This window comes from Podarcis pityusensis (assembly GCF_964106645.2).
Source record: "Podarcis pityusensis genome assembly, chromosome: Z".
NCBI lineage: Eukaryota > Metazoa > Chordata > Lepidosauria > Squamata > Lacertidae > Podarcis > Podarcis pityusensis.
In genome coordinates, this window is record NC_138044.1 from 28,964,635 (window position 1) to 28,987,027 (window position 22,393).

At 42.6% G+C, this 22,393-nt stretch overlaps 1 protein-coding gene across 1 annotated transcript in view; it reads left to right on the top strand.

Annotated features, from left to right (window-relative positions):
• The window catches only part of SH3BGRL (SH3 domain binding glutamate rich protein like), a 40,384-nt gene extending 19,320 nt beyond the window's left edge, over nucleotides 1-21,064 (top strand). Inside the window, exons 2-4 of the mRNA XM_080991359.1 lie at nucleotides 8,653-8,838; nucleotides 13,161-13,241; nucleotides 15,621-21,064. Of these exons, the coding sequence (XP_080847485.1) occupies nucleotides 8,653-8,838; nucleotides 13,161-13,241; nucleotides 15,621-15,653 (300 nt within the window). The 3' untranslated portion in view covers nucleotides 15,654-21,064. The remainder of the gene's footprint in view (nucleotides 1-8,652; nucleotides 8,839-13,160; nucleotides 13,242-15,620) is intronic.
• Nucleotides 21,065-22,393: the final 1,329 nt, after the last annotated feature.

Consider the following 22,393-nt stretch of genomic DNA (forward strand, 5'->3'; position numbering starts at 1 on the left):
AGATGTAGAAGACATTTTTTTTTATTGACGGATTCTCTGTGATAAAACAGAAACCCATATTATTATTATTATTATTATTATTATTATTATGTTTAAATGCCACGCACTGGCATTTTGTTGAGAATTACCGTATGTCATGTGGACAGTGCAAAAAAACTTCTGTGCCAAAGTAACACTGATTCTGCAATAAATCTCTGTCTGGAAGCACCCCAAGTAGTTTTATGCAAGAAGAGCCTGTTCCATCACCTGGTGACTGCACGATGCACCTGATACCATCTCCCCTTGATTAGACCTCTGGCCTTTTTGCAGCCTGGTAGATACTCTTCCACCAGTTCTCCCACTGGACCCTCCTCTGGCTTAGCTCATGAGGAGAGGGAGAGTGAAGGCAAAGATTCTGGATCCTTTGAAGCAATGTACAGGCTTGTCCAACGCCCAAGGTGAAATGTCTGGGCGAGCTGGGCTGCTTAACATGGTTCTTCAAGTGTACTGGGTTTTCCTGCAGATCCAAAGCCTCTTTTTTGGATGAAGTTCTCCTAGCGTCTGGGTCTGAGGGAAGCACTGTGGCTTAGCAGTGGCGTTGTTACAGAAGGTCCCAGCTCCCGGTTGTGTACTATCCTATCTATGGTGGGATGAGAACTTTACAGAGGCTGATTCTCATGTAGCTTAAATGTGCCATTACCATTTGTGATATTACCTGTATGTGCCTTCAAGGCACACACATGAAGGAAATGGCTTGGTGACCTTGAAGCTAGTCCACTGCTTGCATCATCAGTCCTAAATGTATCCAGTCTTAGCAATTCACACATGGTGAGGTGTGTTTAGTTTTCACTCAAAAAAGTTCATCATCTGAAACCATTACATCTTTTCTAGTTAATTTTTTTGAGGGTTTTTTTTTTTGTATTTTCTTATTCTCTCACCACAACCCCTACCTGAACATTTTGGTGCATTGCATATGCATTTTCAAAGCCACCATCGAACACATATACTGTATGCATGTGCTTTTTTGATTGTCCACCAGTTGCCCAGAATGTTTTGTCGCCAGCTGCACAAGCTTTTGCAGGTGACATGACTTCATGTGTGATTCTTGGCTCAAAAAAGCCCCAGTGCCTGAGACAGCAGAAGCAGCAAGAGTTCAGCAGTAATTACCCACTTCTAAAAATAGTCATGTTTTATCAGACCTCATGCAATGCAGAGCAACAGGGAAAGCGCTTGGAGCTCTTTGCTGCAAATGTCCTGATGGTGCTTGAATGCCCTATGGTCTGAAGAGATGTCAGCACCAGCTGAGGGTACTCAGCACCCTATTAGCAGGATTGCTAGAAGTCTTTGGGAGACTGAGGAGTGAGGTCCACATGGCCGTTTTCTTAAAGTGGTGACATCAGTGGTGTGGTAGTAAATGCTGGCACTCTGTGACAACCATAGCCACGCCCCTTCATGAATTTTGTTTGGCCAGTGCATACTATGGCTTGAACACCAAGCTAGAGTTTTTTTGCACATTTTGAGCATTTTCCGCTCAAATCCTGCTTTGCTTAACATCTAGCCTAATGAAGACTACTGGTGGACTCAAAAGCTTGTTCACTGTTTTGTGTCATTTTGCTTGGGACTTTGGAAATCCTTCTCCATGCCCTCCCTTTTATCCATGCATGCCATGCCAATCTACCTCTTTTTCTGCCTAGCTTCCTTGATGGGTTTCTCTCAGAAGAAAGCTTATTTATTTGGCATGCAGAAGATTAGCAAATAGCACCCCAGGATCTGGCCTTGTTGCCCTGTTGTTAAATAATTGACAGAACCTCATCCCTACCTGCCTCTGCACCACTGAGTGGCATTGTGTCAATTTAGACATCACACTAAACCATGGATTGCAATAATCATAACTTAGAACCCAGACTGTAGTTTCAGCTTCCAAATGTACAACACAAACCACAGTTTAGAAATTCTTGCCTGCTGTTGTTTTCCAAACAACGTGTGCTCCTTCTCACAGGCTATTCCACAGCTCCAAACCATAGTTGGTTCAAATGGAGCCTTAAGCCAAGCTGTGATTTAGCCCAAAAGCAATGGCTCCTGGGGCAGAGATTGACATCTCTTTGCTTCTCTTCAGCCCTGTTGCTGCTGCCAGTGGAGCAAGACAAACCATAAACCCAAGTTCAGATGACAGGCTAAACCAAATCATGGCAGCAGCGGGAGGATTGGGGGAGGAGCACAGTGACCATGATCTCCTCTTGAGGAACCAACGGTACTTGTTTGTGCATTCTCCTGAAGACATAGTTTGGTTTAGCATTAGGTGTGAACTGGCTCTATGTCTTTCCTTCTACACATTCAAGAGAGAGAAAACTTGGCCACAAGCTTTTAAATAGTTTTCTTTGGCAGATTAATAAACTAAAGCATTAAATGATTGATAGATTTGGTGAGGAGGTTAATCTGTAGGGTTGATAATTGAAGAGCACCTTTGTTCTGCTTTTGAATCAGTTCTGACTCTGGTTTGCTGCTGAAATAGAAAGTGAAAAAAGTCAAAGCCAAGATGGCATTTTGCTTCCAGCAATGAGTGCTGTCTCTTGATTTATTGCAAGTTTACCTCTTGCTTCTCTCAGTGGAATGTTGTGAAGGTTTGTGCAACCTGAGTATCTGGAAATGGCAGTGGCAGAGGTAAAAACCAGCTTATATTTATTAATGTTCTTTTTAAGGAAGAAGAGTGAGCTGTAAAATTCCAGGGTGTTATGTTTATGTAGCCTTCAGGAAACTCTAAATCTAAATACTCTAAATCTTGTGGCACCGTTTGGCACTTAAAGGTTGCCAAACTTCTTGTGAGATGAGCTTGTTTACTAATGCACCACAATATGCAACTGGTGAAGTAGTCTGTAGCTAACAAAAGTTTCTGCAGCAGTAAACCTGGTAGTCTTTCAGGCAGGAGTGGGGAGCCTTTGACCCCCCCCAATAGTGTTGGACTCCAACTGCCACAATCCCTAGTCAGCATAACCAGTAACAGGGGATGTTGGGAATTCTAGTTCAGCAACATTCAGAGGGGCTCAGTTTCACCAGCCCTTGCTTTATGATCTTGTTCACACTACAGTGGTACCTTGGGTTAAGAACTTAATTCGTTCTGGAGGTCTTTTCTTAACCTGAAACTGTTCTTAACCTGAGGTGCCACTTTAGCTAATGGGGCCTCCCGCTGCTGTGGCGCGATTTCTGTTCTCATCCTGAAGCAAAGTTCTTAACCCGAGGTACTACTTCTGGGTTAGCGGAGCCTGTGACCTGAAGCGTCTGTAACCAGAGGCACCACTGTATAGCTAAACAATGACTTGTCTATAACCATCAGGTTATGCATTTACCTTGTTTGAGCCGTCTCTTCCAACAGCTCTAGCTGAAGGGTTGATTGCTTTACCAAAAAATCCCTAAGGGCAAATTGGGTATATTTATGTCCTCCACAAGCTATGTCTGAACCCAAGCCCTTTATGTTTCATTGAGGACAAAAGGAGGCAACTGTCTCAGCTGAATGACTTTGTAGGCTTGGAATACCTTGGTTGATCTTTTTTTGGTTCAATAGGCTAACATGTCTAGTCTTCTGGAGGATTTGTTTGTGTGCCCCACATCATTTTTACAGGATCAGTTTCTTTGTAAGGAGGAAGTTTTGGAGATTTGTGCCATGTTTGTCTCATTTGATTTACAAATATACAAGCTGATGGGAAGGGAGGAGCAGGCATGCACCCGGGCCAGCAAATTTTTCCAAAAGCTCAGCCCTCTAGATCTCTCTTTCTGGCCTTTGGGATTCTTACCAGGTCACTCTTGTTCCCAGCCACCCCTCCTTTCTCTGGGTCACACTCTCACTCGCCCTGCTTTGCATCCTTCTTGTGTGCCTTTGCCAGGCAGGATGGGTCTTTGAACTCTGGAACTGCCTCTTGCTTCCCTGGAGAGAGATGGGTTTGTGAGTGTTTATAGGCTACTGTAGGAAGCCAAGCCTCCCATGCAAAGCTAAAATTTGCATGTGTTATTCTGCCCACTTCTGCCTCTGGCCCTGCACACTATAAACACGTGGCCCCCAGAAGATTTCCCAGAAACAAATGGGGCCTTGGCTTGATAAAGGTTCCCAACTTTTCCAGAAAGTGAAAAAAGTTGCCTTTTCAAAAAGTGAAAAGCCGAAAAGCCCAGCTAGACTCAAGCAGCGACATCAAATTCCTGTTGTTACAGAGTTTCCTTTTATTTCGTTTACAGTAATGCTAGGAAATGCTGTGCCCTTTAGAAATAAAAGTTATTGGCTTTGTTTGTTTGTGGCACGCAGGTTAACTTCTTGGCTGGTTTTGTGTTCATTTTAGACTCTGAAAGCACAACTGTTGTTCTCAGCTGGGCACTTTCACAGGGTGCTCTTTCAAATTGGAATGGTATGCGCATTCCTGGTGTTCTCTGGAATGTCAAAACGACATGCAGTTAGGACCTCCAGACTGGCTTAGTTCCCTGTGGATAAATTAATTTGACTTGGCAGCAGCCCATCTCTCCCTTGTTATCGCTCCACTGAAAAGCGGCTCTCTTCTTCTGAGTTTTATCAACAGCAGTTCAGGCAATTTGAATGGACAGATCCTGTGGGCTGGCACCAAGGGTGCCCTGTACAACTTAGTGGTATGCCAGAAACAATGAGTGTCATTCCTGGTTGTTTTTTAAAAATACACCTTTTGGTACTGCTCATATTGAAAACTAACCCTCTCCAAGGAAACCTTGGGAATTGTAGTTGTGTGAGGATGCTGAGGGGGCTTACTGTCAGTTGGGTAGTGAACCCATATATTTGTTTCCAAAGTGTGGGTTTTCTTTTGCTGCAGGATGTGAGATGGTTGGGGTCAGGAAGACATTCTCCTTTGAGTAACACACAAAGGATCTGTACTAGCTGTAGTCTATAGGCTACAAAGTCAAATTCTTCCTCTTAATACACAGTCTGGGACCAGCTTACCTTGCACCATGTATCCCTAGCCAATCTTTGTCTTCAGCCAGAGAGGCACTATTGAGAGTGCCTTGCTCCTGCAAGAAACATGATGTTTAGTGCATCTGTGCCTTGGTTGGCGGATTTGTTGCCTAATTAATACAATATCAAGCCAGCACTTTGTTTCAAATGCCTGCTTCTGATGTGTCTTGCTCAGTCCGTCAGCTATTTGTGAATCGTTGCCCAGAGGTTAAATTACTTTTGTGTTGTTTTTATGGATGTGTGATGATTAGCGCCAAGATACTTTGTTTGTTTGTGGTATTTAGGTATATAAAGCAAGAAGAACAAAGGATAACTTGTAGCTGGGACAGGTTGAGCTAGCCCTAGGTAGAGTAGGCCCAGCAGAGACCTGGCTGCACTTGATCCTGAACCCTGACCTGCTGATCTGAAATGAGGGCAAAGCTGGGGCTAATTTATTTGTTCTGGCTTCTCAGTCTGCAGCTCTCCTAAGCGTTCCTCAGGAAACAGGGCTGCTGATAGGCCTACCCAAAATAGCTTAATTGTGCTTCCTGGCTTTTCAGACCCTTTTGTTACTGCACACTTCTGTGACTTTTACCTGAGCTATGAGCACATCTTTTTAGGGCGGATGGGGTGCCAGCCTGCCATCTTATATCCAGTCCAAGAGACAGTACTGGTTGCCAGCTTATTATTCCCCCTTATCCTCAGTGTCACCCTCAGTAGGTAGGAGAATGGAGACTCCCCCTACTGCCGGGCTCCTTGCCTTTTGCCCTACCTGGCACTGTGGCACGCGGGTGGCACTGTGGGTTAAACCACAGAGCCTAGGACTTGCCGATCAGAAGGTCGGCGGTTTGAATCCCCATGATGGGGTGAGCTCCCGTTGCTTGGTCCCTGCTCCTGTCAACCTAGCAGTTTGAAAGCACGTCAAAGTGCAAGTAGATAAATAGGTACTGCTCCGGCATGAAGGTAAACAGCGTTTCCATGCACTGCTCTGGTTTGCCAGAAGTGGCTTAGTCATGCTGGCCACATGACCCGGAAGCTCTCTCGGCCAGTAAAGCGAGATGAGCGCCGCAACCCCAGAGTCAGCCACGACTGGGCCTAATGGTCAGCGGTCCGTTTACCTTTACCCACCATTATTCCCCAGTTCACTGTGTGACATAAATTTCTTTTTCCATTCTGTCTTGCTGTTGGTCTGACAGTGTTCAAGAATCATTCTGTCTTGTGCCTGCTCTATAGCTAACTGGCACTATAGAAGCGATCTTGAGGAGACTTAAAGCCCTCCCCTCCCCCACTCCCACTGGAAGGACATTTTGCCAAATACACATTTTAAAAAAGCAGACAGCAAGTTGAACTGGGCTGTTGTGTGGGTTTTGCCCGTGCTCTAGAGAGTGATCTCATTTTAGCATGTTTATTACTCTTGCGTTTAGTAAGCAAAGCTTAAAAAAAAACCAACCTTTGAAATTGTCAACATTCCAAATATTTTATTTGTAATTGCCATCTATTTGTTGTTACTAAGGAGCTTACGCTACCGAAAGCACTGGAAAACAATTCAGAAAATTTTCGGCTCTGTACCACTGGCTTGCTGCTTTATTAATTAGAGAAGAATGTGAGCTAGAGTATTGACTACACAGTGTTTCTGTAAAACACAGAGCAGTTCTTGGCTTGAGGAAAGCTTATTCCAGAGAGCAGAATCATTTCTGGATTGTTGAATTAATTTTGAAAGTATCCACAGTGTGACTGGCCATCCACACAGACCCTTGTCAAAAGGTGTGGTTTTTGTTTGTTTTCTCTTTAAAGGTCTGTTTCAATTTTCTCCTCTATGTCTGTTCTTTGACAGTGCAATGTCCCCTTGCTTGCATGATCCTGTACATTCGTATTTCCTTTCTGCAAAAAAATCAAAAATCAAAAAATCTATGAGGATTAGTTAAGGCAGCTTTGCAGTATAGCACCACCTTGATAGCCATAGGCAACAAGGAATTGTGTGCAGGCATGTTAGGAGGCTGGTGAATGTTGGCTTAGACAATATTGTCTGTTGGGCTTGCTCTACACATGCAGCAGAATGAGGTGGTAAGAATGGCTGTAGTCCTATCAACAAATACCTCCTAGCAGAGAGAAAACTAGGACATCAGAGAGGTCATTCTAGCCAAGCCCTTTGCCTGTTGTGCTGGTTTTCTATTTGCAAGGAAGGAGCTGTAATGCCAAGGCAACATTCAGACTTGCAGTCTCAATTAGTGTAGTCCATTTCCCCATCGTGTTCTGCTGCATGTGTAGACCATGCCTCTGCCTTCATCCTTCATGTCACTGCAGTGTACGTAGCTGAATGAGCATCCTACCAGAAGCTTCAGACGTGAGAATCAACTTGTATTTCTCCCTCTTGCTTCCCCTTTCAGCCTCTATACTCCAGCATGCCAAGGAGCTTAGCTACCATATTTGGAGCTTGTCTGCCTATCTTCTGACCTCACATCTGCTCAGTGGAGGATTTGGGTGTTTTTACTTGTCCAAATATGGGAAAGCTGCTTGAAGAGTCCAGCATCTGGCCTGAATCGGAAGTAACACAGTGTTTGTAGTGCTGCTTTTCTTAACAGTAGTCTCATTAGCTTAAAGCCAGCCTCTTTTTAAGCTTATTTTCTAGTGACAGGAGTTATCTGGAGATGGACAGATGTGCTGTCTGAATCCTACAGTTTCATTATACCAACATAGGAAGCTGTCTTTATACTGAGTAAGACCACTGGTCCATCTAGCCCAGCATTGTTTACACTGACGGGCAGCCGCTCTCCTGTCCCTACCTGGAGATTCCAGGGACTGAATCTGGGATATTTTGCATGCAGAGTAGATGTTCAACTACTGAGCTTTTGGCCCTTTCTGTAAAGGAGTGTGTCCTCCATTGTCTCTGAAGACAGATGGATGCCAACAACCCAGGATATTACCCAGTCATGAGTGAATAAATAATGTAGGTTACATTTGGGTGAGAAATGGTAGTAACCATGGTTAGATGCTGTAGGCCAGGAGTAGTTCACGTTGTTTATTTGGAGAAACCTGCCTGTGCATTATGATTGGCCTTAGAGAACCTCCTTGTAGTCCCACCCATAACAGCAATTTGGTTGCTGGTCCCCAGCTTAGCTTGGTATGCCAAATGTGCCCTTTCCTGGACAGGGACAGCTTGGCCACTGGGATTCATGCACTGATAACTTCACAATTGGACTGTTGTAATGCCTTCTTTGGGGGGCTTCCCTTGAGTCTGGTCAATAAGGTGTAGCTGGTGAGAACCTTGTGGCCATGATGTTGATTGTAGCAACCAGTCGTGTACATTATTGCACCTGTGCTGAGGGAACTTCACTGCCTGACAATCAGTTACAGGGACATGTTCAATATATTGTTACTAATATATAAAGCCCTGAACGACTTGAGACCAGGTTACCTGAAAGACTGTCTTTCCTTCTGTATAGACTTGCAAAATCACTTAGATTGCCTGGGGAGATTTTACTTATGGTAAACGCTACAGAGTATTACAGGGCAGTAAACCAAAAATGGGCATTTCCTACCATTGCCCCTGCATTGTGAGGCACTTCCTTCCATTGCACATGAAACATCATCCATCAGTTGCTTCAGAATGTCTTGTAAAGACATACCTTTCTTCCCCCCCCCCCCCCGGCTTACCCTGATCCATGAGATTTGATCCTGTTATTACTAAATTTCTATTCCCACCTGATTCCTATATATATATATTGTTCCAGATTAAAAAGCAACAGCAGGACGTGTGTGGCTTTTTGGAAGTCAACAAGATAGAGTATGAGGAGAAGGACATCGCGGCCAATGAAGAGAACCGCAAATGGATGCGGGAGAACATCCCCGAAAACTGCCGGCCGACCAGTGGGAATCCTTTGCCTCCACGAATCTTCAATGACGGCCGGTACCTTGGGGTGAGAACCAGGCCTCTCTTACCTGCCTTTTGGAAGGATACAGTGGGAAATTCTCCTGTGCAAGCCCTGAAATTAGGGCTGAGAAGAAATCCTCCATCCTAGTCCAAAAGTGAACATCCAATTTTCAGGAGCCAAATTTTGGTTTGGGGTGGGGTGGGGATATTTTGACAGGGGCAGCAGTTTCCTTTTTTTGTCCTCCTTTTTGTACTTTGTATTAAAAGTTTGGCGAAGGGCTATAGCTCTGTCGTAGAGCATCTGCTTTGCACACAGAAAGCCCCAGGTTCACTCCCTGGCGTCTCTAGGTAGTCAGTGTAAACAATGCTGAGCTACATGGACCAATGATCTGACTCAGCATAAAACAGCTTCATATATAAATGGTTACAAATATAACAGTTACAAACAGATTAAAAAGCCTATCAATCTCCCTAGACCCCCAAAGGTTTTCTGATTAAATTTAAAACCATGTCTTCTTCTTCTTTGGTGATCACTCGTAGACAAGTAAGATTGTCTTCCATGACACGGTCTTCACAGTGAGTCCGTAAGTGAATGTGGAGGCCACTTCTGGATCCACACATCCTTCCACAGTGGGGACATAGGTTTCCAGGCGGGAGTTGATCTCGGTGAGGATTTGCCAAGTGTGCCTTCCTCTTAACAGGTTTCTCCCTTTTGTTCTGGGTTTGAGCGTCTTCAAACACCTTTGGTAAAGGCTGTTCTCCATTTGGAGAGCTTGCAGTCCAGTGTTTTCTCAATAGTTGGTGTTTATAGCACATTTTTTAGTGGGACGCGGGTGGCGCTGTGGGTTAAACCACAGAGCCTAGGACTTGCCGATCAGAAGGTCAGCAGTTCGAATCCCTGCTATGGGGTGAGCTCCTGTTGCTTGGTCCCTGCTCCTGTCAATCTAGCAGTTCGAAACCACGTCAAAGTCCAAATAGATAAATAGGTACCGCACCGGTGGGAAGGTAAATGGTGTTTCTGTGCGCTGCTCTGGTTCGCCAGAAGTGGCTTAATCATGCTGGCCACATGACCCGGAAGCTGTATGCCGGCTCCCTCAGCCAATAAAGCGAGATGAGCGCCGCAACCCCAGAGTTGGTCATGACTGGACCTAATGGTCAGGGGTCCCTTTACCTTTTTTTTTTTTAATAGCACATTTTTAAAGATTTGCCTTGAGAAAGTCTTTAAACCTCTTGTGTTGTCCACCGGTATTTCGCTTTCCATTCTTAAGTTGGGATAGAGTAGTTGCTTTGGAAGATGATAATCAGGCATCTGAACAACATGACCAGTCCAATGAAGTTGATGTTGAAGAATCATTGCTTTGACACTGGTGATCTTTACACTGGCATTAGTTTGCCTGTCTTCCCAAAGGATGTGTAAAAATTTTCAGAGACACTGTTGATGGAACCTTTTGAGGAGTTAAAACCATGTAATAAGTTCCCCAGTGTGTAAAAACCATGCAGTATGCTCATATTCTAACCCCTTTCTTCTGTTTTCTTGTGGCTGATTTGGAGCTTTCTATGTTATTCCCTTGGTACTCATAACACAAGACTCTGCTTTAGGTGCCTGGCCTTTATGACTTGAAGACATGCAAAACGTTTTGCCCTTAATGGCAGCTCCTTGGCTAACATCACTTTGGTTCTCCCATGTGACCTGCCTGAGATCTGTGACCTTTGGTGGGAGAGGCTTTGCATTAAAGAGCTAGGCTGATTACATCACAGGGGGAATTGAAAAACCTCCTGCTGGCTCCATTAAACACTAGTATTTTCTCAACTGCAGTTGCAAAATTACTGGTTTCCTCTGTCACACTTGGCAGTATAGAGTCAACCTGACTGAATCCAGCAATGTGTTCTGTGTCGCTGATGATGGTTAATTAATAATAATAATTGAAAGGAAATGGTGTATCTGGGTGGTCTATTTTTCATTATCCTTTCCCTTCCAGGGGTCGGAGCACCAGCTGTCACTTAAAAACAGCAACTCTACCTTACCAAAATACATTATACTGTGTTTGCTTAAGCAGTGTACACGCTTGAACTTTCCCTGGTGCAGATTGGATCCAGTCCCACTAAAATGTGGAAATGTGTAGCTTCCCCTTTTGCCTTTGGCTTCCTGTTTGAGTTAACTTAGATTTCCATCATTCAAGACACAGAAAGCTTAGGGATTTACCAGTGTCATCCTGTGCAATGCCTACTTAGAAATAATTTCCATTCACTCCAGGCAAATCTGTACAGGATTGCAGCATCAATCTCCTCCCATGTTTTTAATTCAAATTTTTCATTTTTAAATAGGATGCTGATTATTATCATTTTTAAGAAAAAGAGCACTGCTTCAAAAGATAAGATAGTGATTTGACGGGGGGTTGGGGTTAAAAAAGATTTATACACCACCTATTTTTTAAAAAAAATCCAAATCCTCTAACTGGTTTGCAGTTTAAAAAACTGGCAGTTTTAAAAACAAATATTGGGTGGATTTCAGAAGATGTTGAAAACAGTACAGTGAAGGTGCCTACCTAGAGAATAGGGGAGCGTGCCACACTAAAAGACTGATTCATTACAAGTGCAGACAAGTTACAGAAAGATGCATGGCCTCTCATTTCTGTAGTACAACTTGATAGCAAGAAATGAGATGCTCACTGTTGGCATCTTCCAGGGTGTCAGTTGGGCAGTGGGGGGGGGGGGACATCTGTGTCTTCTGCAAGTATCAGATGTTGTGCTCTTGGCCTAGCAGGCAATTATCCAGTCCTTTTAGAACCTGGAGGAGGAAGAAACAGAGTAGGAGTTTAAAGATGCATGTATTGTTGTTGCCATGGATACTGAGACCTACTGTCTTGGCACCATGTTCAAGCTATACATTGTTAATGTTAGAAATTTTGGAGCTTAATGCTGTATTTGGGAGCTAGACGATTGCCAGGCATTCTAATTCCCAGCCTGCACTAGATATGACAACTTTTGAAGGAAGCTCTTCTCATGAAGGGTGGGTAAGAAATAGAATATAATTACTATCACACACACACTTTAAAAACTGTCCTGCCTTTATATACGCTCAAGGTACTTTATAAAAATGCAACTTAGCAATTAAAAGGGGGGGGGGGGGTCCTAAAAAACAGTAAGATATCATCTTCACTTTATTTGTATGATGTCTTTCCACAAAAAAATTATGCTTACATTAGCGGTGTGTAGCTTTTATCAATGAAAACAGCAATACATCATAAAATCAACAGTTACGAGAACAATTTCATAATAACGTCAATAATAAAAGAGTAGCGTGAATGTTACAATAAAAAACTGTTCAATCACATCCAAAAAAACCACACCCCAAGTTTTTAAAAAAATCTTGGCTAGGTTACATTTGCATAGGCAGTATACAAATGTAACTTTCTCCTGAGGCTAATTGAAACTAGCAATCCTATGATGTCAAAATACATCAATAAATCCAACTCATTGTCACGCCAAACAGGGGTGCCAACTTGAATAAAATATAGGGGGGGGGTCCCTTGAAGGCATGATAAAAAAGAAAGAAAGAAAAGGAATGAGGTGGGAAAATGAAAGCTAGCAGCTTCTCCTTTATTGGCCAATAAGAGCCAGGTTGGTCTCTTGCTTAACATGATGCTTTTTCCAGGAGGCATGGAGTGCAGCTCCCAGCAGCCTTTGGGGCCCTGGCTGATGGCACAGGCCAGAGTATGCCTCATTTTTGTTTTGTGGTCCTAGGGCAACTGGCAGTGGGAGTAGAGTGTTCTTTCTTGAAGGAAAGGGGGAAGCAACTCAATCAACCCCACCTACAAATGCAGCTAATGAAGAGCAAGATACTGTGTCCTTCATAACCTGGGGCCAAGTTATCTTAGAGAACACTTCTCCCTGCATGAGCCCCCAGCTACCATATCTCAACGACTAGCCCAGGGTTCACCAGCCTTTTTAGATTTTGGGGTGAGCGCCTTCTGATTACTCCCTGCTCCTCCAGATCATCCCCTCCCTGAGAGAGTTGGGGGGGGGGTAGAGAATAAGCACTTATGCAAACATTTTGCTTTTCCAAAGTGTAAACATTGGAACCAGTAGAATTAATCTGAGTCTTGAAAAGGATGTAGAATTGAAAAAGGAAGTGGGAAGGAGTGTTGCTTTTCTAACTTCTTAAACTTTTCAGTTTAGAAGAAGATAACCATCTTCACAACCAAGGGGGCATTGAGTGAGAATGGTTTTTGTAAGGGCCAGGGGAAGACTTCAATGGGCTCTACTGTGCCCAAGGGTGCCATGTTGGTGACCCTTGGATGAGCCATTCTAACTGGATTGTTATTGCTGGAATGTTGATTGTCTTTCTGCTTTTTTTTAATCTGAAAGAACTATGACGATTTCTTCGAAGCTAGAGAGAATAATGCGGTATACGCCTTTTTAGGCTTGACTGCCCCACCTGGTTCCAAGGTACGTATAATTTCATCTTGATGTCTGCTTCCCCCCCCCCCCCCGGACAGGTATTTGTGTAAATATTTTCACTTCTTTAGTAAAACATCATAGTAGTTCTAAGGGAAGATTTCTACTTGTTTTCAGAAAGTCAAGCTATGTGCTTTTGCAGAAAGCATCTATGGAGGATCACTATCCACATAATGACTGCAGCATTGGGGGCACCTAACCTTCTGCACCATTGTCCCACTGAAAATCATCCCACCTCCAACACACACACACAGAGAGAGAGAGAGAGAGAGAGAGAGGTGCTGCGAATTGACCCAGTGGTGCTGTGTATTGCTGGTATACCCTTGATGGGGCAGTATTGCAGGGAAGAAAGGGTTAAACCTCTCTCTCTCTCTCTCTCTCTCTCTCTCTCTCCCACCACACCTTAGCCCTGATCCAGGTTGGCTGCTTTTTCTGGCAGAAAGTAGACTGCTTAAATCCTGTGCTTACCATAATGTGTAGGAAAGAGAGGAGGTGGGTAGGGAAACAATCCACAAGGGGGGACAGGAGAGGGAGTCCTTAAAAATCAGAACTTGCTAAAGCGTTTGTTGTAAAGGTGAATGTTAGCCGTGAAATATCTGAACATTCTTGGAACGTGCTGTCTCTCTGTAACAAACTTTTGCCTTAGGTAGTTTACAGACTTGTTTTGCGTAGCTGTCTAGGTTAGTTAAGCACTGGATTCCTGTGAGAGGTCTTGAAATGGGAAAATTCTTTTCTGATTTCAATCAGATGAGATAGAAGAATGCTAGCAGGCAAGCTAGTCCTATGTAAACACGTTTGAAGAGTAATTGATTCGCTATCAAGTGTTCACAGTGCTACATTTTCTCTCCAGCCCACCTTTTGATCTGATAAGTTGGTTCTTAAGGTTATTGTTCTTAAGGTTATTAGCTGTCATGCTTATTGACTCCTTGAATTTAAAAGGGGGAGGATTTGAAAATATTTAGCATTTGTATTGTGAACCATTGCTTTTTGTGTATGTGTGTGTTTTGGTTATATCTCTTGCACACAGAGAGACACACACCAGTTTCCCTGAAAAGAAACTCTGGGGGATATACCTTGACTTTTCAAAACCTAGCTACTGAATTGCTGATTGCAGGATTTGAGTATACACAAAAAATGTACATGTGATGTCCTCGCAAACACACCTGAGAGCCAGGATTGGCCCTGCCAAGTACATACTGTATGTGCTGAAAACCTGGGTGGTTGTTTTTTAAAACACACACACACACACACACACACACACACACACACACACTCTTATAAATTTATTTAAAACATACCCAAAGCAACAACTTAGTGCAAAAATAAAAAAATAAAAAATCAAGGTTTCTAAAATGGAAACATCTAGAAATGTGCTGGTTTAAAAACTCATCACCAACAACAGCAAAAAATGCAGTTCACAATCCAGGAAACACATAGGAGTGTAGCTGTTGAGCATCTCTAGGGAGAACATTCTAGGTTTGCTGTTGCACAAATTAGAATGCAACTTAAGACTTTTGACAGATGTAAGATAAAGAGACATTGGAACAGATTCTTCCAGGGGTGCTGGTTTCTATTGGGACTAGTAGGGCGGTAGGAAGGTAGATAGAGCTAGAACCAATGATAGCCAGAGCCCACTAATTTTAGCTTTGTACCCATCCTCCTCCTTCCTACTGAGCTCTGCAAGTGGAAGACCAAGACTAAGGAGGAGGAAGATGGCAGGCAGGACCACCCCTGGCTTGGCCTGTAAGTAAGAAGGACTGCAGTTGGTGGGCAGTATCCTGTCTACCCTAATGGATCAGCCTCTATTCAGATATGCTCTGAGCCCACCTTGAAACATGAACTTGCAGGCATTTAAGTGACTTGGGCTGTGATCCTAACCCCACATCTCTTGGCTTAAGCCCAATTGAATTCAGTGGGACTTGCTTCTGAGCAGATATGGTTAGGATTGCATGGCCGAGTACTAGTTGAAGCCCTGCCATCTTGCCCTTTCCCACTGGTTCCATTCCTACTGCCAGCCACTCCCTGCCCACTGTTGTTGCAGAAGGCAGAAGCAGCAATGAGCAACAGAACCAGTGTGAAAGGGGCAAGACTTTGCAGTTCCAGCCGGTGTTTGAGCTAGTCTGCCTTTTATGTCCTATGCTAGCACACAGTGTCTCCTTGGGCCTGTGAGTGATAAGCTGAGATCAGTGGGAATTCTGCCATTTACACAATGTGGCTTTGTTATTTGCCCAAGTAGCGCCACAATTTTTCCTTTCTTGTCTGTCATCAAAACAAACACACGTGTCCAAGTTGCCATTGTTTTGTTTTAATAGTAATAACACCCTTGCATTTTGTTTATTTCTGATGTTGTTGTTATTGTTGTTGTTCTAGGAGGCAGAAGCCCTGGCGAAGCAAGAAGCGTGAATATTTCCCCCTGTGCCTAAAGCCTTAAATGTTCTGCGAAGGGAAATTTCAACAGCTTTTTGATACAATAGCAAAATTATCTATGCTTCAAGAATTCCACCCCACCCCCACCCCCTATGCTGATTGCTGCACACGGTATCCCCACTATACATGAATATAAAATGGAAAATGCCAAGTGAAAACTCAAACTTGCCATGAAGACAAAGGGTGTCATTAAGGGAAGTGTTTAGAAATAATGAATTTCCCCCCACTTGTTCACCCAAGTGGTGCAATCTGCTTTTTGGCAATTGTGTAATTTTTTATTTTATTTTTTGTAAACTTAAAAAAACACCCCACCTTATTTTACTATTAGTAATGCAAATCTGTAGTTATACTTGTAGATCCAACAGCTGAAACAGCAGCAAATAATTCTGTTAATCAACGCCAGTGCCTCAAAAACATTACTGAAAAATAATGTTGGTGTTTCTTTAAATGTGATTTTTGAAATAAAAAAAGTTAATGTGTAGTGTAGTAATAGTTGTAGTTGCTTGCTGAGGTTAGGGTATTTCTTCATTTGTAGGATGCATTTTGAAATTGTCTACTGTAATTTTTCAGCACACAGCTTAGACCTTTATTAAAAATGCCTTATAATTTTCATTGGAGTGACCAATGTGAGGAATTCTCACAAACTAGAGGTTTGATTACATTATATCTGTTTTTCAAGGACCTGAAAATGCCTACTTGTGTAAGATTTTAGTGCAGTCATGGTGAAATGTACATAACAAACCATATTACAAATAAGCCAAAAAAACACAAGAAATAAACTTGCTCTGGTCCTCATCTTCTGTAAAATTTGAAGCCTTTCATGCGACGTTTTGCAAAAAAAAAATCCATTCCACTTTGCTCGTGTATGTATTAGAACTTGAAAAGCATAATCAAGTTATTGCTATTTGGAATAATAGTCATTCTGGGTAAATCTTCGCTGCTTTGTAGGAAGAGAGATACTGAGAAAAAATGCCACCTCTACAGATTTGTCAGCATGGATTTGCAATGCCATGAATCTGCTTTCAGCAATCTTTGCTCGTCGTGTTGATTTTCATTTAGTGCAATATTGAGCTGTTATCATGCAACAGGCAATAACTTCACTCAGAAAGCATTCTGGGGGACTGATTCATCGAGGCCTCTAAGTTGGAAAGTAATCTTGAAGACTGTGTGCCAAAGCTCTGATCCAGTGATATCTTGCCAAACACCTTTTGTCTACTGGCCACAATTTATCTCTTGTCCCCTTGTATATTGAACAAAGATGCTTTCTAATCTGTTGATTTTGACCTTAATAGTCTTCTTGATCCTTATTACCAAGTATTTTCTTTTCAAGGGTTTCCCCGCACTCCCTTTAATTGGTGTGTTTATGAATGGGATTCATACCAATTTGCAGGACTGTCTACTATATGCAAGCGCTCTGAGAATCAGGCTTCCTTTTTAGACATAGTGTAGCTTGTCACCATCTTATCATTTGTTAGACCTGGGTGATGAGCTTGAGGAGTAAAGTCTCCATACTCCAGAATATTTTGAGAAGACAGTGAAGTTTAAAAGAGAAAGCAGTTATGTGACTTCCTTCGCTGACCTGTTTCCCCCCCCCCCATAGAAAATGTTGGATGCAATGTTTGAAGAAATGGGTGCAGTCCAAAAGCAGCTGCTGCCTTATTTTACAAGCTCTGTAATGTAAAAGAGTTGGAAGCACAGCAGTTTATGGAGTAGCTTTCAATATTTGCTTTAGCCCAAATGCTGTTTCTGAGCAGGTTTCTTAGTATGAGCTCTGTTTGGATTGGAAAATATGTTTCTTTCTCCCCTCTTCTGCATGGATTCTCCTTTCTGTCTCCTTTGGGATGTGATTATTGTAGCTTGCAGTGACATCTGAATCAGAAAACTATGGGTTATTGCTTGCTTGCAAGCTATGGGTTGCAAACCTACTTCAGTCCATAGTTTCAGATCGTTGCTTAGAGGGTCTTGCTGTCCATTCTTTTCCTAATTATTCATACCAATGAAACAAGAAACCAGGACCACTTCCAGACAACTGCAGTTGGGATTCAGTTGCATGTCAGCAAATTTAGGCTACACCTTTAATGTGGATTTGGCACTCCTGAACAATAAATCTACTTCCCCCACTCCAAATGATTTTCTTTCGAAAGGATGTGATTGGAAAATGCACTGTAAATTGTAGCATAACAGATGTTTGACATGATGTAATGTAACCTCCCCCCTAAAAAAAAAATACAGAATGCTTGACAACAGTGCACACCATATAACTTGCCCACAAACTTTGTGCAAACAAATGAGGTAGAATGCCCAATAAGTCACTTGTCTGGAAGTGACCTAGGAAATGGAAGTGCAACCAGTGCACAAGATAGAAGGAGGGCTACAGAAATCCATAGCATGTTCTTCATTCTCTGGGACTTAATCAGGGGATGAGGAACCTCAGGCCTGGGAAGCAAATGTACCTTATCTGTGGGACTCTTCTCAAGTCACATCAGCCCGCTTTATACCTATTTAGTGTTTTTGCCAGGATATAATGTGCCCTTAAGCTCTGATCGTGCTTCTTGCTTTCCTAGATGAAAGATACGGAGAGATATGTGAGCAAATTGTTGTTCCACTTTTGCTTCTGTCATCACCCACCACTGGCATGCGGCCCCCAGAAGGTTGTCTAGAAAGTCATGTGGCCCTTTGGCTGAAGAAGGTTCCCCAGTCCAGATTAATCATTCATGTTTCAACCAGATTAGGGATATATAGGCAGCAATTTTAATAACTGAGACAGGTGGCCTACACCCATGGGGACCTGATCCACACATTGTATTTGCCCATGTGTGCCCAAAGTGATGTAGGACTGCAGAAAGTAGGGTGAACCAATGGTTTGTTTTCATGTTTTGCCATACAGTAGGAAGCCATCCCTTTTTGCCTGTCTCTTTCTTTGTCCTCCAGTGAATTAGCATCTGGAGACGCTCCAGCTCTAACTGCACTCTGTAGTAAATTGAGTCAAGGGTGGGATAGGATAATTCCTGTTGGAAGGACAAAAGCTTGAACACATTGCATCGGAAAGAACAGTGGTGGTCTATTGAAGTTGTGGTCCATATATTGAGCTTGAACAGATGCATATTTTTAAGTTTCTTGCATGCATTTTAGAAACTTTGGACTATGTTGTGGATGTTGTTTTTCAGTTGCTCACTTTTACAAGTGGGATAAAAAATTGCTTTCCTTAAAAACATGGCTGTTTTAGGACATGTAAATATAACTCGCACGGAGTCAGCACTGGGAAAATAGTGCTTCTAAATTGGAATGTAAGTCCCCACTTCTCTCTGTGTTGAATGGTGTGCAATGGTACAAGATCTTGAGTTCATGAGTCCCCTTAACACCTTCACTCTCCTTCCCTGGAATGTGGCTTCTTCCAAACACAGTATGGGAGGGTGGGAACAAATATTCTTACGTGAATCACCATAACTTGGCAGTCTTGGGGGTATGACAGCAGGGAATATCACAGCCAATTTCAGGAAGCAATTTTGACATTTCCTTTTTATTGTCATTTCTACAACCACTAAGGCAACGGAACATCTTAAATTGTCATATTGACTCATGCCATAGTATTGCAATAAAGCAATTCCAAACAGCCTGCAAATTTAGAATTGTTTGTGTGTTTTTGTTTTTTTTAAAGAATTCGCAAACCCATAGAATTCCTGCAAAAACAGCACCTGTGAATGTTGGGTTAATGTATTCATAGAATATTGAGACTTTTCCAGTAAGAGGCAATGGCTAGTAGTTGGTACCATCATATTATAATGGAATTCTCTGTCTTAGGGTACAGCTACGATTGTGTCTTAAATGAATTTAACTGCCAATTAGATAAATTCACGGAAGGCAGACCTATCCATGCCTGTTAGCTACAGTTGCTAAAATGGAACCTCCAGTTGATCTCTTTAGTATCAGTGGCTCAGATCCGAAGTTGGGCAGGATAGCTCCCTACACTTGCTGGAAGCTTCCAACCAATCACTATTTGGAAACTAGCTGCTAGAAGAGGTCTTATGTTCATATCAAAGGTCAAAGTAAGTACAAGCTTTCATCCGTGCTGTGAGCCGAACCCTGCTGCTGCTGCTGCTGTTGCTTCTAGGATTCAGTTTTGTTCAGTCACAGCCATTGTGCCCAGTTTTGATCTTGGTCCTACTGTGAATCCCAGTTCAGGACAACTTTATCATGTGTTCTGGGAAGAAAATGTTCAATTCTGAATGTTAGTGTGCCATTTATTATCCCTGGACTGCTTTGCAGGTTCAGGTAGCAAGCAATGATTCCAGGAGATATGGTGAAAAATCTATAACAAGCATTATTGCTAGCTTGTTAAAGAAAAAAAGATTGTGTAGTTCAGGCTGCCTTGATGGCAATCTTAGGGCACAATAATCCAGCAAGAGGCTAATTCTCATTGAGGTATACCCCTTTAGGTGATTCATTGTTGTCCCATTCTAAAATGGTAGTACTACTACTACAGTGGTACCTTGGTTTTCAAACATAATCAATTCTGGAAGACACTTCGAGGTCAGAAATGTTTGAAAACCAAGGACTGACAGCTATCTTGCACTCAACAGAAGCCGCATAGCATGTTCAACTTCCGAGGTTTGTTTGAAAACCGAAATGTTCGACTTCCGAGATGTTTGAAAACCAAGGTACTACTGTACTACTATATAATTCATTCTGTGACTATAGGCCATAACTACATCATGCAAAAAGAAAATTCCCTGTTTACATGGAGGGTGTGGTTTGTTTGTATGGAACGACATTCAGTCATGCATGGCACACCTGCATCTTGAAAAAGTAGGCAACCCCAGATGTACATTCAGCAGCACCGTGAGAACTAAGCCAACATCTCCTTTATAAGCATTTGCCTTTAAACAGCTTTTTGAGACTTGGTAAAATTGAATTCTTGTGCTTTATATTTAAAACCTGAGATAATGTACTCTTTCCTCAAGTAAGGGCTTTCTTGTTTTTATTAATAATAATCAGGCTTATCATTTTTAACTATCTTGGGGTTGTTTTTTAAGGGTTGTTTTTTTTAAATTAATGACTGCCTTTCCTGTTTTTAATGGGGTTTTTAAAAAAATCTTTCTGTCCCCTTCTGTGATCATTCTGGGTCCTGGATTAGGAAATCAAATCACAGGATGTTCTGGTTCTCTCTTAATATATATATTTTTCACAATTGCTGATTTCTTTGAAGGGTATTTTGTCTTCCTGCTAAGTTAGTCTTAATAATGGTAATCAACACACAGCAATGAAAATCGATTTCAAAAAAATCTGTAGTAACAGATGTACTTCTGCATCTTTCCGTTCACTCTGTTTTGTGTTACAGTAGTATGAATTTCATAATAAAGATTTCTACCTGACACACACATACACAAGCTTTACTGGTGTCTTGTTTATTTGTAATATCTAACATGCTTCCATGTTAGAGAGACTGTGGCCTTCAGCTTTTCCCTTTCCCTTTGCTCCAGCCTACAACAGGGGATCCCAGTTCTACTGTGTTCTCTTATATTTAATCATATATTCTAAAAGCAAACAGAAATGAAGCCCAAATGGGCCACTGAAAAAGAAGAGGAAAATATTGGCAAGTACTGAAAAACCCTGAGATCTGCTAAAGTATCCACCAAAAGAGTCACAAAATCTTGGCTGATGGAGGGGTAGATGATGTTGGGAGAAGAATGGCTTGCAGTAGCTCTGCACAAGAGAGTTTTGGTTTAGGAAGTGATGATGAACAGCAGCATTTTGGTCCAAACTACATGTGACATTAGGGATGCGGGTGGTGCTGTGGGTTAAAGCACAGAGCCTGGGACTTCCTGATCAGAAGGTCGGCAGTTCGAATCCCCACGATGGGGTGAGCTCCCGTTGCTCAGTCCTTGCTCCTGCCAACCTAGCATTTCGAAAGCACGTCAAGGTGCAAGTAGATAAATAGGTACCGCTCCGGCGGGAAGGTAAACGGCATTTCCGTGTGCTGCTGTGGTTCGCCAGAAGCGGCTTAGTCATGCTTGCCACAAGACCCAGAAGCTGTATGCCGGCTCCCTCGGCCAATAAAGCGAGATGAGCGCCGCAACCCCAGAGTCGGTGACGACTGGACCTAATGGTCAGGGGTCCCTTTACCTTTACATATGACAGTGCATACATATTTTTGCATTCAATACGCATGAAAAAATAAATAAATCACAAAGCAGCCCCAGGGTAGTGGTGATAATTACTAGGGTCATAATAGTTGAGGAGGAGAGATTTGACCCTTTCATAGGCACAAAGCTTTCTTATACCGAGTCACGCAAATGGTCCATCCAGTTCAGCATTGTCTACACTGGCCAGCAGTGGCTCTTCAAAGTTTCAGGCAGGGAACATTCCCACCTGGAGATGGAACCAGGGACCTTCTCCATGCAAGCCAACCCACACCTGCAGCCTACTTTCCTCTATCTAAAATGAAATGGCACAAATGACAAAGGAGGAAGGACACATACCCAGGCCCCTTTTCATCTGAACCCCAAACCATCCTGAAGCTCTTGTCTTAATTCTGTGGGCTGTATCATGTTGTGTACCATGCAATCTTTCATAAATTAATGGTTCTTTCGGTTTGTTTGAAGTAGTTCTATGAACTGCCACATCGGGCATACTGTATTTGAATAAAACTATGAAATTCGTTCACACAAGAAGCAGCAATGTCTATCAATTTGGTTGGCTTTAAAAGAGAATTAGAC